At 28.8% G+C, this 22,500-nt stretch overlaps 1 protein-coding gene across 1 annotated transcript in view; it reads left to right on the top strand.

Annotated features, from left to right (window-relative positions):
- Positions 1-22,500, top strand: part of LOC100208430 (ATPase family AAA domain-containing protein 3) — a 69,823-nt gene that overhangs the window by 1,980 nt on the left and 45,343 nt on the right. Inside the window, exons 3-5 of the mRNA XM_065800058.1 lie at positions 13,045-13,121; positions 13,487-13,588; positions 13,884-13,943. Of these exons, the coding sequence (XP_065656130.1) occupies positions 13,045-13,121; positions 13,487-13,588; positions 13,884-13,943 (239 nt within the window). The remainder of the gene's footprint in view (positions 1-13,044; positions 13,122-13,486; positions 13,589-13,883; positions 13,944-22,500) is intronic.

Raw genomic sequence — 22,500 nt, 5'->3', positions numbered from 1 at the left:
ATTGTAAAGATGTTCAAATGCGTCATCGAAGAAGATTTAATTCAAAAAACCTTAATTAAAACATGTGTTATAAAAAGTAATTTAAACAATTGATATAACTGTGTATTTAAAGGTTATAAACTAATTTAAAATATAACTTATTTAACATATTCTACATAAAAATACAGGAAACATATAAATATTAAAACAATGCCTAAATTGCACAAACAAGTTTGTAAAGATTTAACAAAACAAGTTTGAGAAAGAAAGAAAACTGATTTTAAAAAATAAAAAAAGAACAAAGTAATATTTGTCGCCAACAATTAACGCCAAGTGTTAACGACAAGCGTAACGCCAAATTGGTCGCCAACAATTAACACCAGAGCAAGAATTAAAAAACAAAAAGCTTGCTAATTATGACAGCGTAAACACAGAGATCTTCAAAAAGCTCAAGGTATCATTGCACTATGTGTTTTGGGGTGGCCAAAATACACAAAAAAGTTATCTCAGATTTTCAAGAACTAAATCCCTACTGCTTTAAAATACTCAGGTTAAGGAAAAAACAAAATATTTTTACTGTGGTGATAGTAATCCCAGAGATAGTGACCATCAAAAACAAAATTGGTAGCCAAATTTAAGTTAAAAAAAAAGTTGTATGTTTTTGTTTTTCTTACAGTGTTTTATGAATAATTTTTTTTTCTGCTTATTTGTTTATATATTAAAAAGTATCAAATTATTTATGTCTCAAGATGCTCAAGAAAAAAAAACTTTTTTCTTTTTCAACTTTTATGAAGTCAAAAAAAGTTCAAATCACAACTTCCAACTTCCAGGAATTCGCAAAAAATATAGTCTCAAAAGGTATCAACCGAACTATTATTAAATAACGTGGAATTGAGTCTATTTTTAAGAAATTACAAAAATTATCTGCGACTTTTTGCGACTATGCGAGAAATTTCTATTTAAAGTTTGCGCTACCTAGAGTATAGCCAGTTTTCAATTTTTTGTTTTCCCAAGTGATAGTTGATCAAAAGTTTACATAAGACTTTTTATTCAATAATCAATTGAAAATGATTATTGAATACAAAGCTTATTATTGATAATTGACATTTAATTAGGTAATTATTTGCATATGTGTTATTATCCTATGCTTAAAATTAACATTCCATGCTTGAAATTAGCACAATTAAAAAAAAAATTAAAAAGTTAAAAGAATGAAAAATTATATATATTATACTAAAATTAAAAGCAATGGATTTAACAACTAAAGATATTATTAGCTGTTTCAAATATTCAACAAAAGAAGAAAATATAAACAATGCTTTACTTTTCATAACTTCTAGAGTTTGTATGAGTGATGGTAAAAAAGAAAACTTGGTACAAAAGTTAAATGGAGCTGAATCAAATTACCAAAGATTTTGGAGAGATTCATCAATAAACACAGTTTTTTTTGAAGACATGCAAAATGGTTAAATCAAAAGTTTGAAATAGAGTTTTTGTCATTGGAATCGGCACAAAACATAAAAGGCCAAACAAAAAAAGATTTTGATGATATGAGTAAGAGAAGTAAGCGTCAGATAATCGCAGGAGAGCATACAAATTCAAATTTTGATTTAATTGAAAAATCATTACTTATAGCCTGTAAAAAAGTATATAATCAAAAAGATTTTCCTTTATTCAATCTGTTATATAAAATGTCATCAAAAATTATAAAGATTCACATTATATTTTTGTTCAATTGACAAATGACAACAATAAAATGACAACTGAAGAAGCCGCTGCAATAATAATTGACGTAGATCTTAGCATATCTGGCTATAAACGAATCCAACAGGTATCTAAAATAAGATATCCATCTTATTTAACTGTTGAAAAAGCACAAATAAGAGGCATTAAGTTGGTCCACAAAAAATGACTTTTTGTGGACCAACTTAATGCCTCTTAGTGTAAAAATTTTTATGGCCAATTGAATTTCATTTCATCAAAGAAACAGCCATATTCGTTTTAGGAAAAAAACGTCAAATAGAAAATGAAATTTTGGATTTGCATTCAGTGAATATTGAATTGGTTAATGGAAAGTTTGTTATTATTGATTTTAATTTTATTTTGTGCATGATTGATGGAAAGGTTTTAGCAATTATAACAATCACATTATCAACACAGTGCTGTTGTATTTGCGGAGCTACACCAACTGCAATGACTTGTTTGAAGAACTTTCTAATTGGATTTACAACAAAAAAAGGTACACTTATCTATGGGATATCTCCGTTACATGCATGGATAGGATTTCTAGAGTGTCTTTTACATATTTTATACCAACTCGAATTCAAAAAATAGAGAGTAACCAAAGAATTCAAGACAGTATACAATAACAAAAAGAAATTTATCCAGCAATTAATGTTTAATAGGAAGCATCTCCAAGTTGATTTTCCCGCAGTTAGTGAAGCAGGAACATCTACCACTGGAAATTGCAGAAGAGTGATTTCTTACCCAAAGAAACGAAGCAAAATATTAGGTATTGATAAAACAATTTTTAAAATGTCCAAAAATATCTTAATTGCAATAAATTGTAAGCAAACATTGAATCCAGATTTATTTGAGCTATACTGTAAAGCAGTATACTGTCAATATTTAGATCTGTATGATTGGTATAAAATGTTGTCTACAGTTCACAAAGTTCTTGCACATGGAGCAGAAATAATGATCAACTCGCCAGTTCCCTTGGGAGTTTTAGCCGAGGAAGCATCTGAGTGGCGAAAAAAATATTACAGAGGATATTGTGAACTACATGCTCATAAATGTTCAAGACAAGCAAAGTTTAAAGGCGTCTTTAACCGTGCAATGAGATCATCCAATCCTCTTATAAGTTCTATCTCCTTGGAATCTAGACGGACGAAGAAAGTTGTGCTCAAACTTCCAGAAAAAGTGAAGAGTTTTTCAATTTTAGAAGTGGGCTATAAGGAATCAATCAAACTGACAGAACTAGAATCCTCAGATTTTGAATTATTGGAACCAACAGAAACTATTAATTTAGAAGATGAAATAATGTATGATTTAGAAGCTACTAATGAAGATTATTTGAAAGATGAAAACATTGAATTGTGAAATAAATATTAAAAGTAAAAGTTATGAAAAGTTTAGCTTTGAAGAAAGTTTTTTAAATATTCTCTTATTAAAAATTAAAACGTTTGTAAGTTTGTAACCTTTTGTAGAAGTACCAGTGTCCTCTTAGGTATTTATGGCCTACTACACAGTTTACTAATTAGGTCTGTAAGGGTTATGGGTTATCTTTACAAGATAACCCATAACCCTTACAGTTAAAAGATGTTTCAGCACACTGAGCGCTATTAGATGAAAGATCTAAAAGAATAGCTTTCAGTGTGCTGAAAGCATTGAGCATTCATAACACAGTGGTTAGCGTGCTTGCCTCAGAGACAAAAAATCCATGGGTCAACGCATACTTTTGTCAATTTTTATGCTCTTCTGTGGTGCTCTGTAATAAGACATCGTAAGGACTTCTTGGGGCACCTAAAATAAATAAAAAATTAAAAAAAAAGAATGAAGTTTAGTGCCATGCATGCCCAATTCCAGATATTTGGCAGCTCTAGGCATACTTTATTATATAGTTATTGAAAATTCATGTATTATATTATTTTTAAACTCATGTTTTATCCACTCATATTTTATAAAAAATGATATTATTTTTATATTTTAAAAATATAATTCAAGTTATTAAACTATTTAGGTTTTACAACTTTGAATAGAATAAAAAAATTGTTCTTTCTTTATATTGGCGTATAAAATTCTCAAATAGGTCACATGTTGTAGATGTTTAATTTTCGTTTAAATTTTTTGGACATATAATCTGCTTTGTTCCCTCACTTGTATAAAATTTTGTTGAGCAAAATATCATGCATCCTAAAAATAAGAAGACAAAAACATTAAAAAAAAAAAGAGAGAGAGATAAATTTTAGTAAGGGGTTTATATCAAACAGCATTGAGTTTTTACATAAAATGGTGTATAAACCCCACACAACCCCATAACTTACAGGGCGCAACAAACCGACAAAGGTGCAAACATTTGTTAAAAATAGACAGAAAAATGAAGTCACGTTTTTTTAGTTTCACTTATGCAAACGTTGGCGTTTGCCTAAAATTTTTAAAAAAGAATGCATTACTTTTTTATTTTTTCAAAAATATGCAATTGATTTCCGAAAATTATGTGATTGAAAGTTTTTTATTTATAAAAAAAACATAATTATAATAATAAACAATTAGTTACTAAAACTTAAAACGTTTTTTCAAAAGAAACCATGCTTAAACATGATTACTTTCTTTAATAGTGTTACTTTTAAGTTAAATAACTAAGTATACAACTGAAGAAACTAATTTTGTTTTAGCATGGTTTTTACATCCATTTACAATAGCATTCATAATTTTAGTTTAAATTAATGCATTTGCAATCACTTTGCAAACCATGCTATAACATTGCTTTCTTTAAGATTTTGCTTTTTTTTTAACTTTCTTATTATTGTTAAAGTGATGTAATGTTTGTTTGCTTACACTTTTAAAAGATATTTTAGGTTTTGCTGAAGTATATATAATTTAATTGAATATATAGAGCTATTATGTTTATTATAGTTTTCATTTTTTATTGTGTGTTTAACAACACCAATAATATGATATTTTTATTATTAAATACCTAATACTATAATTATAATAATAATATTATTATGATATTATTATAATATCATATTAATTATTTAATAATAACCTAATATAGTAACTTATTAAATACTTAATATTATATTATTATTTTTAAAGGTTTGAAAAAAGAAATGTCAAAACAACTTTTATTTTTAGTTCTCTTTTATTTTAATTTCTTTAAGTTTATACGTTTTTTTATAAGTAAATAAAATTAATGAACTAAATTAAGAAAAATTCATTAATAGAAAAAAATTTACAGTCCTAAGGTTATTGCATGTTATTTTTAATTAATTTGCGCGCACTTTGCAAAAGCGTGGAAAATGGTTTAGTACTAATAAAAAGTTGATAAAATTCAATAAGCATCTTTGATATATCTAATAACTTATTAACTAGAATAGAAGTTGTTTGAAATTAAAACTCCTATATAATTTAATAAAAAGTTATTTGAAGAAAAAAATTAAAATTTGAAAGAATTAATAAATAAAACTAGCTCATTTGCCATATCTTAAATCAGAACATCAATGTTTATTAAAAAAAAACGATTTGTCATGCCCTGATTTACTGCAACAAAATTATAAAATTTTTTGTTTATAAATCAGTTAGGAATAATTAACTCAAAAACTTTGATCTTTATGCAAGTCGGTTAAGCAAAACATTTTCTCTTAGGTTAAGATTTATTTTTATGTTTCAGTTTATGGTATTTGTTTTCATTTTTATTTAGTTTACTTTTGTTCTTAAGCACTATTTTTAAAATGCAAAAAAACTATAAAACTTAAAAAACTATAAAATTTAAAAGCTGTGGCCAAGTCAGCAAAAAAAAAATCGTACATGGGTGGTTATATAAAGACATGCAATCATGTATAAAAAAAAAACTTTAAAGATTTCAAAAGTTTTTTTGTGTAGAAATAGCGGGAACATGTAAAGACTTTTAAAGTTTTTTTTAAACAATATTGTATTTTCATTCTCTTTTTTTAGAGTAGATAAAAATTTTTTAATGACAGTTTATTTCAATGAAGATTGTTTGAGTGATCCATTGTTTAAAAAATGGCTGGTAAATGGCACAGATAAAAAGTCAAAACATGCCCAATTCAGAAAGTCAAAACTAGTATCCTGCTACTTCAAACCTGCACAGTCTTCATCTAAAAACCAAGGAGTTTTTATAGTAGATCAATCTAATCTAAATTGTGCAGAAATCTCTTTTACATGCCGTACAAAACAATTTCTCATTAAACGTGTGTAATGAAAATGGTCTGCTGTATCAAAAAATGTTTCCTGATAACACAACTGTTAAATCATATGAGATGGGCAGAATAAAACTTGGTTATTAATTTTGATCTTAGGCATTGTTTACACATACTTTTAAAAGAAATATCTGAGTCTCCTTTTTTTTTACCTTTTCTTTTGATGAAAGCCTGAATGTTTCTTTTCAAAATTGTAAAATAGATCCAAATATTATTCATTTTTGGAGCAATGATCTAAATGGTGTTGAATATGAATACTTTGACTCTCAATATTTGGACTACAAAAAGGCTCAACAAGTAAAAATCAGCAATTTTTACTTGTTGAGCCTTCAATTTTTCAGACAAGTTAGATAAGACTAGTGACTTTTCTTTCATGTTTTCACTAAGTGTATATTGTCTGATTGTAACGCCTTGTTGAAATATCAATAATATCTAGAGGAAAACAAAAAGTTGCAAAAAAAAGTAATTGAAAGTAATGTGATAATATTGTTGAATCGAATAGTATTAGGACTTAGGCAGCAGGAAAAAGTTTTATATGAAGTATAAAATGCAAATTATTATTGCCTTTCTAGTTATTTAAAATATTTTAAATCTTGCTTATTCTTTCGAGGTTTTTAACATTTTGACATTCTTTACGTTTAGTATTTGTTTTTATATTTGTTTCAAAGACCAAGTTGCTCATTTCAACTGTTTTTTAAAAGGGTACAAAGTATTCAATCTTTTTTTTTTTTTTTATCAAAGAAATAATTGGTTTTGTATTTAAAACAGAAATATAAAATTTTTTTATATATAGAAAGTGAGCTATCTGTTTTCTATAGGGGGTAAAAATTGAGTGTCAAGGCGTAATGTCGAAGTTTTAATGCTAAGTAATTGAGTAAAAATGATAGAAATGTGAGGGGAATATAAGCAAAATTTAATTGAAAAAATAAGAGAAAGTTAGGGAACTTTATTCCAGATAAATATAGAATATATATCACAGACTATTATGGCAATTATTATATAAACATTATCATATTTAACACAAACTACGTTTCAATTACCTTTCTTTATAAAAAAAATACGAGCAAAAACAGTGGAGAAATAAAATTACTTAAGGTAGTTAGCAAAGCATATGTGAAGTATTTCAATATTCCGATAAATAATATTGATAAATATACCCTCTATTTTATAAAGTGGTGTGTGAATCTCTTTAAGAGGCCAAATTAAATGCTTAAAATTAATGTTACACTTGTTTTGACTGGAACGAGTTTCAACGGGGGGAAGGGGGGCCTTTTTTTTCATGAGTTTTTCTATAACTTTTTACTTATTAAATCAAATCAAGAATTATTCTTTCAACTGATCCTGAGCTGGCATGGCAAGTTTAAAATTATGAATTAAAATTGCAAAATTCTTGAGGCATTTTTTTAAGTAAATTTATTTAGACAGTAATTGACTGCAAGATGTTGTTCGAGTGTTCAACGTCTTTGGATGAAATGCATGTATCCTTTACTTTAATGAGAACTAACCAAGAAAAAAATTTTTATTGATTGTATAGGAATTTATATATTATATTTCATTTTTAGTCAAGTTTTTACCTTAGACCAAAAGAATTGAAAATTTCGAAAGAAATTAAAGAAAATAAAAAATCATTTTTTTCATAATTATTTCATGTTTACATAGTTTTTCATAACGATTTCATATTTACCTAGAAAAAAAGAATCAGTCAGGTATACAAAGATGGGAGGATTGTTTGGTAATGTTTAAGTTTAGGATTGTTTAATAGAGATCAAAATTCAACATATTCATCTCATCCAACACCACAACAATTCGCATCTAAAAAAAAAAGTTGTCCACATACCTGTAAATAATTAAAACTAGTACATGCCTCTGAAATATCAATTGTTTACATACCAACATTATTTACAAACTTGAATTAGCTATTTGTGTAATAAAATTTTTTTAATAGTAGTATATACCGGTCTAATAGTAGTACTGGTCTAATAGTAATAGTAGTATATACCGGTTTTATAGTAGTATATAAGGGTCAGGTCAAGTTATCCTGCTACTGGTAATATGTAACCCAGTACAATCTGCTTCATGTCCTGCTGCCTTATAGGATATGCCTTTTTAGGCAAAGGCTAGGAGATGCAAACTCCGACTTAAAACACCCCCTGCCTTCGGGCTCTTAGTTGGGTAAAGGCTAGAGTGGTCTTGATAAAAATACTCATCTTGGGCAGATGTTAAATGCATCCAGTTACTGTCTTGTAGAAGGCCTCCAAGGCAAAGACTTGAGGGGTAAACAGATTCTATCTGTTGACCAGCCTTGCACCCCTTCTTTATCTATTAGGCTGGCGCAGATGTATTTTTAATACATTGTTTCCAGTTTAGGATGTTAAATGCTGGATCTTCTTGAATCAATGCATGGGTTTTGCTTGTGTCTCTGTTTTTATGACTAGGCAACTCATTCTATTATCTTCTAATGAGGGTACAGCTCTAAAACTCAGTTTTATGTTTCTGAGGCCGACTGGTAGTCAGGTTTCCCGAACTCTGTGGTAGTTCTCAGAGAGGCTGATTCCATCAACAGCTGAAAAATATCAAAGTATTAACAGTGCCATGTTGCGCATGGATGGTGTCCCTGTTTGTACTTTTGGTGTGCATTGCCGAGGCCACATTTGGAGCCCTTTGTTACAGCTTAGGATTTATTAATAGTAATGAGGCAATTGCTTGGGCTATTAAACAGTGTTCTGAGTACTATCCATGCTTTGAGTCAAGTTCTTCAATCAAATTTAAAAATGAATAAAGTACCAAAAACTATAAAACACAAAAAACCATCATCATCACCAAGTTCTCTAAACCTATTATTCACTAATATTCGTGGTCTTTGAAGTAACTTTTCTTCTGTTGAGTCTTATCTCTTGTAAAGTTCACCAGACCTACTTGCTCTTTGTGAGACTAATTTGAGTTCAGCTGTCTGATCTTGCAATCTTAGTGTTGATGGTTATCTTCCTTTAATTCATAAAGACTCCAATAGTCACATGCTTAACCTGGGCATTTACATTCGTAAGAATTCACCCAATTGTTGTGAAACTAGGTTTGAATCCACAGACTATTCTTTTATGTGCTTTCGTTTAGCACCACTTCACTCTATCGTCTTTCTCTTTGTTCTATATCGCTCTCCTTTATCTCAAGACTGCACTCTTTTTGATGTTATTTCTGATCATATTGACCAACCCTTCTCTCTTTATCCATCAGCCAATATAGTTGTTGTCTGTGACTATAATGCACACCACTCTGAATGGCTTGGCTCTAGTTTCAGTGATTCTGCAGGCATTAAAGCCCACAACTTTTGCCTTTCTCAATCCCTAACACAAATAGTCAACTTTCCAACTCGCTTTCCAGACAACTCGAATCATTTACCTTCTCTACTCGACTTATGTCTTGTTTCTGATCCTAGTCAGTGCTCAGTTTCTCCACATTCACCCTTAGGTGCTTCTGATCACAGTTAGATCTCTCTAAAACTAATATCTCATTCTTCTTCATTACCTGAATCCCCCTATTATCATACCTCTTACAACTACAGTAAAGCTGACTGGGAATCTTTCCGTGATTTTCTTCGTGATGGCCCTTTGGTAGAAATCTTTTGTCTTCCTGTCGACAAATGTGCTTCTTACACAACTTCGTGGATTCAGGCTGGCATGGAATCATTTGTTCTCTCTCGATGATTCCAGGTCAAGCCTCACTCTCCTTCATGGTTTTTCTCACACTGTGCTGCTGCGATTGCCAATCGAAACCGTTACTTCCATATTAATCAGCAAAACAACTCTCCAGAAAACAGACGTTTGTTTATTACTGCTAGAAACCATTGTAAAAAGGTTTTGTCTAATGCTAAATCTCGCTATTCTCAGGTCATGAAATCTTGTATCTCATCTCAAAAATTAGGCTCTCGTGACTTCTGGAGAATCTTTAATAGTATTAATATAAAGGGCAAATCTTTAATTCCACCTATCTTGTATGGTTCAGACTTTGTCACCTCACCTAAAGATAAAGCTGAATTGTTTGCTAAAAACTTTTCATCAATATCATCTCTTGATTCTACTAGTTGCGTTCTACCTGATATTCCCAACAAACAGGTTGATCCATTGCTTGACATTCGTATCACTCCAGCTTCTGTATCTAAAGTGATTTCCTGCCTAGACTCTTCTACAGCTTGTGGCCCGGACCACAATATAACTGTTATTGTCTTGCAGAAGTGTGCTCCGGAGCTGTCGTCTATACTATCAAAACTATTCAACAAGTGCTTATCAGAGTCTTGTTTTCCAGCCTGCTGGAAAACGGCATCTGTTATCCCTATTTTCAAAAATTCTGGGGAGCGATCTGATTTGTCTAACTACCGCCCCACTACCTTCTTCCTATCATAAGCAAGGTTTTTGAATCTTTAATTAACAAACACTTAATTTCTCATCCTGAATCTAATAACTTACTTGCTGACCATCAATATGGATTTCGATCTTCTCGTTCTACAGCTGGTTTCTAACAGTAATAACTGATAGGTTTTATCGTGCATTAGATAAAGGCGGAGAGGTTAAGGCCATCACTCTTGACATTTCAAAAGCTTTTGATAAAGTTTGGCATGCTAGTCTTCTCCATAAGCTGTCTTCTTATGGTGTATCTGGCAACATCTTTAAGGTTATTGAATCCTTCCTTTCCAATCGTGGTATAAAAGTTGTCTTTGATGGACAGCACTCTTCTTCTTATTTTGTAACTTCAGGGGTTCCTCAAGGTTCTATCCTTGGCCCTATACTCTTTTTAATTTACATTAATGATCTTCCAGATATTCTCACATCTAAGATGGCATTGTTCGCTGATGATGCTACTATTTATTCTTGTCGTGATAAGAAACCAACACTCTCTGGTTGCTTGGAGGGGGCATTTGGGCTTGAAAAGGATCTCACTTTTGCTACAGCATTGGGCTCACAGTGGCTGGTGAACTTAAATAAAGATGTAACTCAATTTTTTTCAGCCAATCGTTATCGCAATAATTTAGATCTTCCTATACTTATAAACGGTAATGTACTCGGTGAGTCATCTACCTTCATCTGTTAGAATTAACTCTTACTTCCGATCTTCCTTGGAAACTATATACCATATCCGTTGCAAAATTAGCATTCGCTAAGGTTGCATCTCTTTATAGAGCTCGACACTTTCTTACTCCAGATTCTATTCTTTATCTCTATAAATCTCAAATCCAGCCTTGTACGGAATACTGTTGCCTTATCTGGGGTGGATCTTCTAATGATGCCCCTTCTCTTTTAGACAAGGTGCAAAAACGCATTGTGAACATAGTTGGACCTGCTTTTGCATCTAACCTCCAATCATTATCACATCATTGTAATGTTGCTTCTCTTTCTCTTTTCTACAAATACTATAATGGGCACTGCTCTAAAGAGCTAGTGTCTCTTGTTCCATCTACTAAAATTCATTCTCATGTTACTCGTTGTTTAGTTAAGTCTCATCCTTTTTCTGTGACTGTAGTAAGCGACCGGGGCTATGGCCGGGGCTAGGTTTGATTACACATAGCCGCGACCGGGGCCAGGTTTATGACCAGGGCTGCATAAATATTGATAGATCCTATAAAAATGTTATTTTTAATTAAAATTTATGGTATGAGTTATAATTAAAAACAATGCTTTTATAGGATCTATTAATATTAATGCAGCCCTGGTCATAAACCCGGCCGGGGCTGCATTAAAATTGATAAATCCTATAAAATATTGTTTTTAGATAAAATTCATGTCGAAAATTTTAATTAAATATAATATTTTTATAGGTTCTATCAATATTTATGCAGCTGGCCCCGGTCGCAGTTATGTGTTATTAAACCTAGCCCCGGCCATAGCCCTGGTCGCTTATTATGTGACTTTTCCTAAGTGCTCCAAAAATGCTTGTTTGTCTAGTTATTTTCCTTGAACATCAGCTCTATGGAATTCGCTTCCTTAATCTTGCTTTCTTGATTCATATAGTTTGTAATCTTTTAAGTCATCTGTCAATTGTTATCTTGCTCTACAATCTTTATCTTTTCTCTTTCAGTAACTTCCAACTTTAATTAGTGGTTGCTTGCAGTCTTGTTGGAAGCGAAGATGTTTAAAAAAAAAGAAAAAAAGATATATATGACATTGAATTATAAAACACAGAATATATACAACAGATATACAGCACAGAATATATACAACAAATAAATCACAGAATTATAGTGGCAACCCTAAAAGGGTTCTGACACTTTGTTATTTTTATAAAATTGAATAAATGAGGCATTTCTTGAGACGATTAAGTCCTTAGAGTAGTATTTTAACATTCTTCGAGCAAAAATCTATTTGAGTTACAAGTTTTGGCAAAATCCTTTAAACCGTTATCAAGATATTAAATGTCAAATTTGCTTTGTTGTCTCTTCAAATAACCGCAAAAATGCTGAATCAGCATTATTTCAATTGACAATATCTCAATAATTCATGTATATTTTTCACTAAAATTTTTAAAAATTTCAGTGAAAAATATACATGAATTATTGAGAATAATTCATGTATATTTTTCACTAAAATCAAATTGATTTATTTTTACATTAGTTTTGACTGCAAATAGTGTAAAAATAAATCAATTCTGAGATGTAAAGGTGATATGGTCTGGATGGTTTCATATAGACTGACACATAAGTGAGTTAATATTTTCATATTTTTAAGACAGGTTTATACTGAGAGTTTTTTAGTTGTAAGATGTTGATAAAAAGTAACAATATAAACAGAGGGTAGGGTGTTGTGTGTGACAAATTATCTGAAAGTTAATAAATCCCCCTTTCCATGTATTAAGCACCTAAGAATGTAGGCTAAGTTTACTTGTTTTTAACTCATTACCAATTAATGGGGAGGGGGGAGGGGGAGTGCTAAATTTTCGCCTTTAAATCTTTTGTATTATCTCAATTTGGTTTACAACTTTTCACATTTTATAACTTCTTAATTTTCTGATATAACGCTAAAATTTTTTTAAAATCAAAAATATTTGCATTTACTTTTTATAAATATAATTGCATAAACAACTTGCTAGCATAAAATAAAAATGCATTAATTACTTTTTTATTTTTCTTATATAGAATATGCAAAAGAGGCTTTAGAGCTTGCTCGTCTTCAAGAATCCACCAAACAGATGGAATATCAAACAAGTCTAAAGTTGAGTTTTACATATCTTACATCACATTATTCATGAATGCAAGTATGCCTTACTTGTCATTCAATAAATAAATAGTACTTTTTTTGGCTCAATATTGTAAATGTCATTCATTATTGTTTTAAATTGTGTAATTGTTTGGAATATAATTAGGTAACAGTTAGGTTAATCATCAGGTAAATGTGATTTAACATTTGATATGTAAGATGCGTGCATATTTGAGAAAGAAATTTGCATAATAAGATGAGCTGTTATAACTAAATAATAATTATTTTTGTGTACATCTCTGTAGTTTTACAGATTATTATTAGTTTTGGAAATATAAAATGTATTTCATCAAGTTGTGATAAAATTTTGAATTTTTACAGGAGTATGAGCTTAATATGGAGCGAATACAAATTGAAAAGACCAGGGTGCAGCAGGAGGAAAGACGTAAAACACTTGCAGAAGAAACAAAACAAAACAATCAGGTTGGTTAAAAAAAATTTATTTAAACATATATGGGCCAAGTATGTTAATGAAACTGAAATGAAAATAAAGACAGGTGAGATCTAAGAATCATTAAAATAGCAAACTATATTTTTTTAATTTTAAAATATTAATTAAAATTAAATATGTTGAATGATGTGATTCTGATGACTTTTTTTTTGATAGTTCTAAATGGCTACTTTCAAAATCTGAAAGTTAGCTTTTATTTTACAAAAGCAATCATTAATTAAAGAATCCAACAAGTTTTTATTTCATTAGTTTTGAATTTCATTTTAGAGAGCTCAGTTTGCTGATCAACTTGCTAGAAAACGTTATGATGATCAATTGGTTCAACAGGTATTTAATTTTGTGTCATTGTGGATACTGTAAATCTGTTGTTTTTTTTAATATTATTTTCTAACATCAATAGTTAGTGAATGACAGACAGCTAAAACCTTAATAATCCACAACATAAATTGTATACATTTATATATATATATATATATATATATATATATATATATATATATATATATATATATATATATATATATATATATATATTAACATCAATAGTTAGTGAATGACAGACAGCTAAAACCTTAATAATCCACAACATAAATTGTATACATTTATATATATATATATATATATATATATATATATATATATATATATATATATATATATATATATATATATATATATATATATATATATATATTAACATCAATAGTTAGTGAATGACAGACAGCTAAAACCTTAATAATCCACAACATAAATTGTATACATTTATATATATATATATATATATATATATATATATATATATATATATATATATATATATATATATATATATATATATATATACACACACACACACACACACTCACACAGACTAGTGTGCAAAAGTCAGTGTGTGAATCGTCTATAAAAAACAAACTATGCTCCATTTATTAGAAATACATTTCTCAACAATATTTGAATTTTACTCTTATCAAGATGACCACCATCCAGCGCGGATGACAGCCTTACAGAGTTTTGGCATTCAAAAGAGTAACATATCTAATGTTTCAAAACTTAAGTTTTTCCAGAGATCTTGGAGACATTCCCATAGACTATTTGTATAAGTTTCAAACATTATGCATACCCTTCTGTCCAGTTCATCTCATAGTTTCTCTCAGGTTTAAATCAGGTGATTGTCTTTAAATAATTTCCACATAATTTAGAAGTGTGTTTAGGGTCATTGTCTAATTGAAAGACAAACTCTTTACCAATATTACAAATACCAAATGCACCTCATGATAAATCAAAATATTATAGTACACTTTTTTATCCATTGTTGATTTAAATTCAACTAAATCACCAACTTTTCCTCCAAAACCACCCTAACTTATGACATAACCACCATCGTGTTTTACTCAAACAAATACCATTACCATGTTCACCTACAATTCGTCGGACATATAGACGTCTTCTGGTTCCAAATAATTCAAACTTTGATTCATCAGTCCAAAAGCCTTTTTTCCGTTGATCTAATATCCACAATTTATGATATCTTGCCCATTTAAATAGTTTTTGTTTATTAACACACCGTAAAAAAGGTTTTAGACAAGCTATACTCCATTTTCAACCTCATGCTCTTGTACTGTTGTTTGATGAACTGTTACCTAAAAAGTACAAAATGAACTATTATTTGCATAACTTTTGAAAAAAGTTTACCCCGTTATTAAAAAATTGATTTTATGTCAAAACCGATTTTTCAATGGCAGAATGACAGCGAACATATAATAGGTTCTTTTCGATTTTGTTTGTCAAAATTGATTTTCCAATGGCGGAGTGAACAGCGAACATATAATAGGTTCTTTTTTAAATACTGTTAACATTACAAAACTCTATGAATAAAATCGATTTTTTGATTTTGACATAAAATTGAAAATCGATTTAATGTCAAAATCAATTTTTCAATGGCGGGGTAAACTTTTTTCAGAAGATAGGCAAAAAAATAGTTTATTTTGTGCTTTTTAGGTAAAAGTTCGTCAAACTACAGTACAGGAGCATGGGGTCAAAAACCCTCATATATATAGTGTGTGTGTATATATATATATATATAGTGTGTATATATCAGGGATGCGGAGTCCCAAAAAGACTCCGGGTTTATATCTCTACTTTTTCCAAGTCTGTAGTGTCCAGAAGCTCTAGACATGTTTCTTGACTTAATATCTGCTATAATAAAAAAATTTATGAGATTTAATGACTTGAAACTTGTTGTTTTTAAGCCCAGAGTCCTGGAGTCCCGGAGTCCTTGCCGCCATTATACCTAAGGACTCTGGACTCAAAAAATGATTGTTCCTTTAACCTAAAAGTCTTAATTTTTTTCCTATTAGTAGTCCAGAAACTTTTTTATATTTTTAGAGCTCCTGAATACCAAAAACTAGGATAAAGTAATCTTTTTGTGACTTTCAAATCCGGAGTCTTTTTTAGGACTCCGCATCCCTGGTATATATATATATAGTGTGTATATATATATATATAGTGCATATGTATATATATATATATATATAGTGTGTGTATATATATATATAGTGTGTATATATATATATATATATAGTGTGTATATATATATATATATATATATATATATATATATATATATATATATATATATATATATATATATATATATATATATATATACATATATATATATGCAGTACTGCGAATAATTTTAGACCACTTACATTTTTTCAAAAAATCCCAGAGAATTCTTATCTAATATTTTAGTTTGTAGTTCTAAATTTTAAATTTATTGAAACACATGTATTTCACACAAAATATGGAACAATTACAAACTTTTTAATGTCAAACTTCATAAAAAACTCTTAATATTTACTCCTTTTTCCTCAATCCCAGCTGATATTCGCTGGGGAATAGATTCATACAAATTAGTTACAAAATCCTGGGGTATGTTGTGCCATTCTCTTTGAAGTACTTTAAAACATTTTTCAGCTTTTCAGGGAGCATGTTCGACCTTCTTTCTGTCCAGGTAATCCCAAAATGCACAATTATATTCAAAACTGAACTCTAGGGAGGCCAGGTCATCAATTCCAGTGTTACTTTCTCTGCCATTTCATTTAAATTATTTTTTGTCGCTCAGGAACAATGTTTTTGGTCATTGTCCTGCTGCAGAATAAAATTATGACCTATTAGTCTCATTCCGGATGATATAGCATAGTGCCTTAGGATATCCACATAATGTTCCCCGGTGAGTCGCCCCCCTATTTTTATCAAATCACCTACTCCAGATGAAGATAAACAGCCCCAAACTTGTAAAGAACCTCCTCTGTGTTTAATAATAGGGTTTAAACACTCCGGCTGATAGGCTGCTTCAATTCTTAAACCCAATTAAACATTTTCTTTCATTTTCTTAAGTATACAAAACAACTCAAAGATTTCCAATTTGTTCCAAGTTGTTTTGCATATTTAAGTTGTTTTTCTTTATTGCCACACCATAATAACGTTTTTCGAATTGCAACACACCCTCTTAATCTCGATTTAAGTAGGTGCCGTCGAATAAAAGAAGAGCTTACATTTTTCCCAGTTGCTGTGTTAATGTCTTTTGTCAGCTCGGTTTATGCTTTTTTTGTATTTCTTAAAGATAGGGCTTTAAAATATTTATTGTCATCTTTTGTTAGCTTAGGAGGTCTACCACTTTTCTTTCTATCTTCACGGGAGCTAGTTTCTCTAACCTTTTCAATGATTTCTGTAACAGCATTCTTCAATTATCCTGTTTTGGATGTAGTTGTTATGACATATCGTTTTAATAAACAAACAAATCCCTCATGTTTCCTCATCAATTTTGTTTATTTGTTCAAAATAATATATTCTTTCAACTTTTATTACATATTATTAAACTTAAGTATGCTTTAAAAAAATTACATAGGAAAAAAATTGTTAATACATCCAATTATACAAGTGGTCTAAAACTTATTCACAGTACTGTATATATATATATATATATAAATATATATATAAATATATATATATATATATATATATATATATATATATATATATATATATATATATATGTATATATATATATATATATATATATATATATATATATATATATATATATATGTATATATATATATATATATGTATATATATATATATATATATTCATATATATATATATATTCATATATATATATATATATTCATATATATATATATATATATATATTCATATATATATATATATATTCATATATATATATATTTTAGGGTTATGACATTTTTTGAATCTGTTGTGGCCATACTTCTATAACCTGAGAAATGTTGAGTAATTGATAAAAAACTGGTTTAATGGTAGTCTGGTTGCAAAAATATCCCCCCCCCCCCCTTGATAATAATGTGATTTTTCATAGATTATATGAGGACACATAAAGCTTATTTCCTACCCATTTATGAACAGCCGCAAAAATAAATAAAAATAATTGTAAATTATATTTAGTATTTATAAACTATATATCATTGAATTGGATCAATAAAAGTAATTATTTTCAGCAAGTTAGTTTTAACGCTTAACAGGTCATTCTTTCCAATAAATTTCACATTTGCATATTCCCATTTTTTTGAATTTTGAAGGAGATCTTCCATCAATTTAACGCCTCGTTCAGCAATGATGTTTGTTCTTGGAATTTGAACTACGCTATCTTCTTTGCTCCAGTGTTTCATGAAGCACATTAAAGCAGCTGTACAATTAATTTCAGTCAATGCATCAAGCATATAGTCATATGATTTATCATCAAATAATTGTTTGCTGAACAAAGTTTTTTTCCATTGATTTGCTATAAACGTTGCTGCACTTTCAAGTTCACACCTCCATGTTGGTATAAGAAAATAGGCAAGAAGAACATATGATGCTCTAGAGTTCCATCTAGTACTGTGCAATGGAGGAAGCTTGTGCCACTTAATTTTTGGTAATTTTTTATGATTCGTGAAGTAACTAAAAGCTTCACATAACTCATAAAGGAATTTGAAGTTATCTCGCCATCCCGAGTTTATGTAATGATTAGGCTCAGCTTCATATGTATAATTTTTTTGAAAATTTTCATAATTTTTGGTTAAGTCCTTCACAAATTTATAATCAAAACCAGGACTTGTTGATTTACAATTTACAAAATGATCCAAAACGAGTTTTAAAAGGAGATCCAATATATGATGCTGTCATCCTAAATATTGTGGTTTAGTAAAGCCTCTGGTTTCCATTTCATTTTGTATTTTAACAACTATACCATTTAATCTTCCTAAGTTTACTGCTTTTGTGTTACATATAATCATTGAAATACATTTCCATGCATCAAAATCATTCAGCAATTTTTTAAAAGCTTCAAAAATATCATTGGATTTTCCACTTTCTCATTTAACAATTCTTAAGTGAATTTTCCTTTTCTCATTTTGAAGTATCACAATTTGTTATTCAGTTTTGTTTATTTTCTTTCCATCAAAATGTAGGCAGAATTGTTCTTCTTGTACCATTTTAGCAACAATTTTCTTCATGCTTTCCCCTTGCCTTATAGTTGATCTCCATATTCCTGTCTGACTTGGAGTTTCTATTTCAATTCCTTTTTCAAATAACTTTTTACAGATTCTAGCTGATTTATTTGTACTTAAAGATTCAGTTATCACAAGATTAGATATTAACTTTGTTCTATTATATACTCTCTTTCTTGATTTTTTTAATTCCACTGGTTCATAATTGTCTTTTGAATCTAAATCTAAACCACTTTCTTCTGATGCAGTTGAACTGCTAAGTGGACAATTATTTGCTTTGCTTGTAGAAGTTGTATCTTTTGGATTATAAACTCTGACTTTTGAAGGATGTAATGACACTTGTGTGTTAGTACTGTGACCAACTTCTCCTGAACTTAATAATTGTATGTTATAAAATTTTTTATCTTCCAGACTATCTTTTCTTACTATTGATGATATCAAAAAGATCTCCAAAAACAGAGCATTCTTCCTTTTTGCCAGGCTTTTTAAGTTACTTGTCATCTTTTTCTATAACCTTTTCAATTTTTCTGCTAACTGATTTTTTAGAAATACTTGGAAAGTTAAGTTTGTTCCATAATTTACTTATTTCAACAGCAATTAACTTTACTCTTTCTTTTCTGCTTTTTTCAATTGATGCTAGATAGTTGTAATGTCCAATAATAAAAGTTTTTTTTTAGCATTCTATTAAATGAATCCAATGGTTTTTCAATAAAGGGTACACCAATAGTTTTTCAATAAAGGGTCTTGATGTTATATGTTTTTCAAACGAAACTAAATTTTTTGTCCATACTCTTGAATATTTGTCAACAACAGTTTTACTATATTTATTTGACATATTAGAAAAATCTAAAATGCATGGATGATATATGTTAGTAATGTTCTATGTTTTAATAATATTTTAATAAAAATACTTTTCTTTAAAAATTTACTGTATAAATATTAAAAAAAAGGCATTGAAATGGGTAAAGACAAAAGAAATAAGTAAAACATAAAACGCATTAGTATTAACTATTTTCTGTATTTGTGTAATTATTCAGTTCAGACCAACATATTACACAAGCACATAAAGTAGTTTTTACTTAAATGTTTTTTATGCTTTATAGCGAATTTAAAAATCAAATATTTTCATAATAGTCATAAAAACAACAATATTTTTATTGCATAACTTAATTGTGGATGGGGGACATTTTTTAACTATATTCAATATTACAATGAAATTTTAATATTACCTATCAATTTCTCAGATTTTAAAACTATGGCCAATTAAAACTGTGACAAAAGTTAAAAAAATCATAACCCTAATATACATACATACATACATACATACATACATACATACATACATACATACATACATACATACATACATACATACATACATACATACATACATACATACATACATACATACATACATACATACATACATACATACATACATACATACATAATATATATATATATATATATATATATATATATATATATATATATATATATATATATATATATATATATATATATATTCAGGGACTATTTCTGACAAGAGGGCTGAAAAATTGGAGTAAAAAAAAAGTTGTTTTTTGAGACTATTTAAAGTGTTTTTGGGTATTTTATGGGTGCTTGAGACTAATAAGGCATTTCCTTAATTTTTTTGAACTTGTTAACTTTTTAATTTAAAGATTCAGCTAACAGCTGTATCTTTAAATTAGTTTTTAAATGATGTTAACATTACATAACTTTAACATCAACAAAAAGTATATACAATATAGTTGGTATAATTAATTTATTTTTAATTTTATCATGTAATATTATGTTTATAATAATATATAATAATATATTTAACTAAAAAATTTTTTCATTTTATTATTATCATTACGTATTTCACCATAAATAAAAATTTACAAAATTATCATAAAATGTAAATATACGGCTGGGGCAAGAAAAAGATAAATTCATTATTATCGCCAACCCCCTAAAAGTTATTTTATTTATTTTGTGGTCATCAATACTTAAAGCTGCCTTGTTTGAGCCATCCAATTTTATTAAAACCTTGAAAAAGCAATTTGAAATGGTGGAGACAACTGGGGTTATACAATTTAATATTATATTACAATTTAATATTATATTTAATTTTATACAAATTATACAATTTTTCTAAATCAAAGGGTAGAGCTGTATACAAATACAAAAAAGTTTTAAAACATACTTTACGCACTGAAACTGCAACTCTGTATTAGGTATTAAAATGAAAAGAGAATAAGCATGTCTTACATACTGAAATAAATGTTTAGTAGAATGACATAGTCGACAAGGGAAACCAAATCTGCAAATTCAGATGCATTTTTGTTTAAGGTACTGGAAATAAAAACATATGAAGCAAACTTATGTAGGATGTAACCAGAAATATAATACAAGGCAGTATTTTCTTCTTCTGAAATGGCATCTATTGATGAGACACACAGATAATGAATATCATCTTCAATCAATTTTAAGTGAAAACACTCTGATTGAACAATGGAGTACTATGATATAGGCAAATCCATAGTATCCAAATTACTAAACAAACTTAAACAATGCAAATGCAAACTATTTTCAACTTCTATCAAAATATAAAGACAAAAAGAAGAATCACAAATAATTTTTTTAAAGTAAATTTAAATTTATTTAAGTAGTGCCTTAAGAGAATTTTTTGATACATTAAACTATTAAAAAAAAAAGTGTTCTTAAAGAAAAACTTAGATTTTATCAAATATTTTTACAAAATAACTATTATAATGGTTATAAAACACATAGACAGGCTGCGCAAAATTTAATTACCTGTATATTCCAAATTCTCTTTCTAACTGATCTTTGAAAAATCCCAGGAAGAACATACTGATGATCTTCAGTCAACAATATTCTGACTAAATGTACAATTCCATAGAGCGTACTTGACAAAGATTTTTTAGTTTCACTTATAAATGGTTTATAGCAATTAGCTTGCTAACAGTAAATGTTTGCATTTGCTGACAGTTTCCTTCTGGCATTGCTTTAACACTGTCAGCAAATACCAGCATTTCATAATCCATTAGAATCAATTAGAAATAAGAGCTTAATACAAACATGTCAATGATAAGTCCCTTATCATTGACGTGTTTGTATTAAGCTCTATTTGGATTATTCAAACATATGTCTATTCCTTCTTGTTTAATATTAATTTAGTCCCATGCAGACAGTACTCTATCAAGAAACTCACTGTTCTCCTTGAAATCGAACATTTTAAGAGCAGCTACAGTCTTCTCATTCACAACTGCATACATATGGGCTATATTTTGGCGATCAACTGTCCTTATAAAATGGCTTTGTA

This window comes from Hydra vulgaris, chromosome 06 (genome assembly GCF_038396675.1).
Source record: "Hydra vulgaris chromosome 06, alternate assembly HydraT2T_AEP".
Lineage (NCBI taxonomy): Eukaryota > Metazoa > Cnidaria > Hydrozoa > Anthoathecata > Hydridae > Hydra > Hydra vulgaris.
This window is presented reverse-complemented; position numbering and strand designations above follow the sequence as displayed.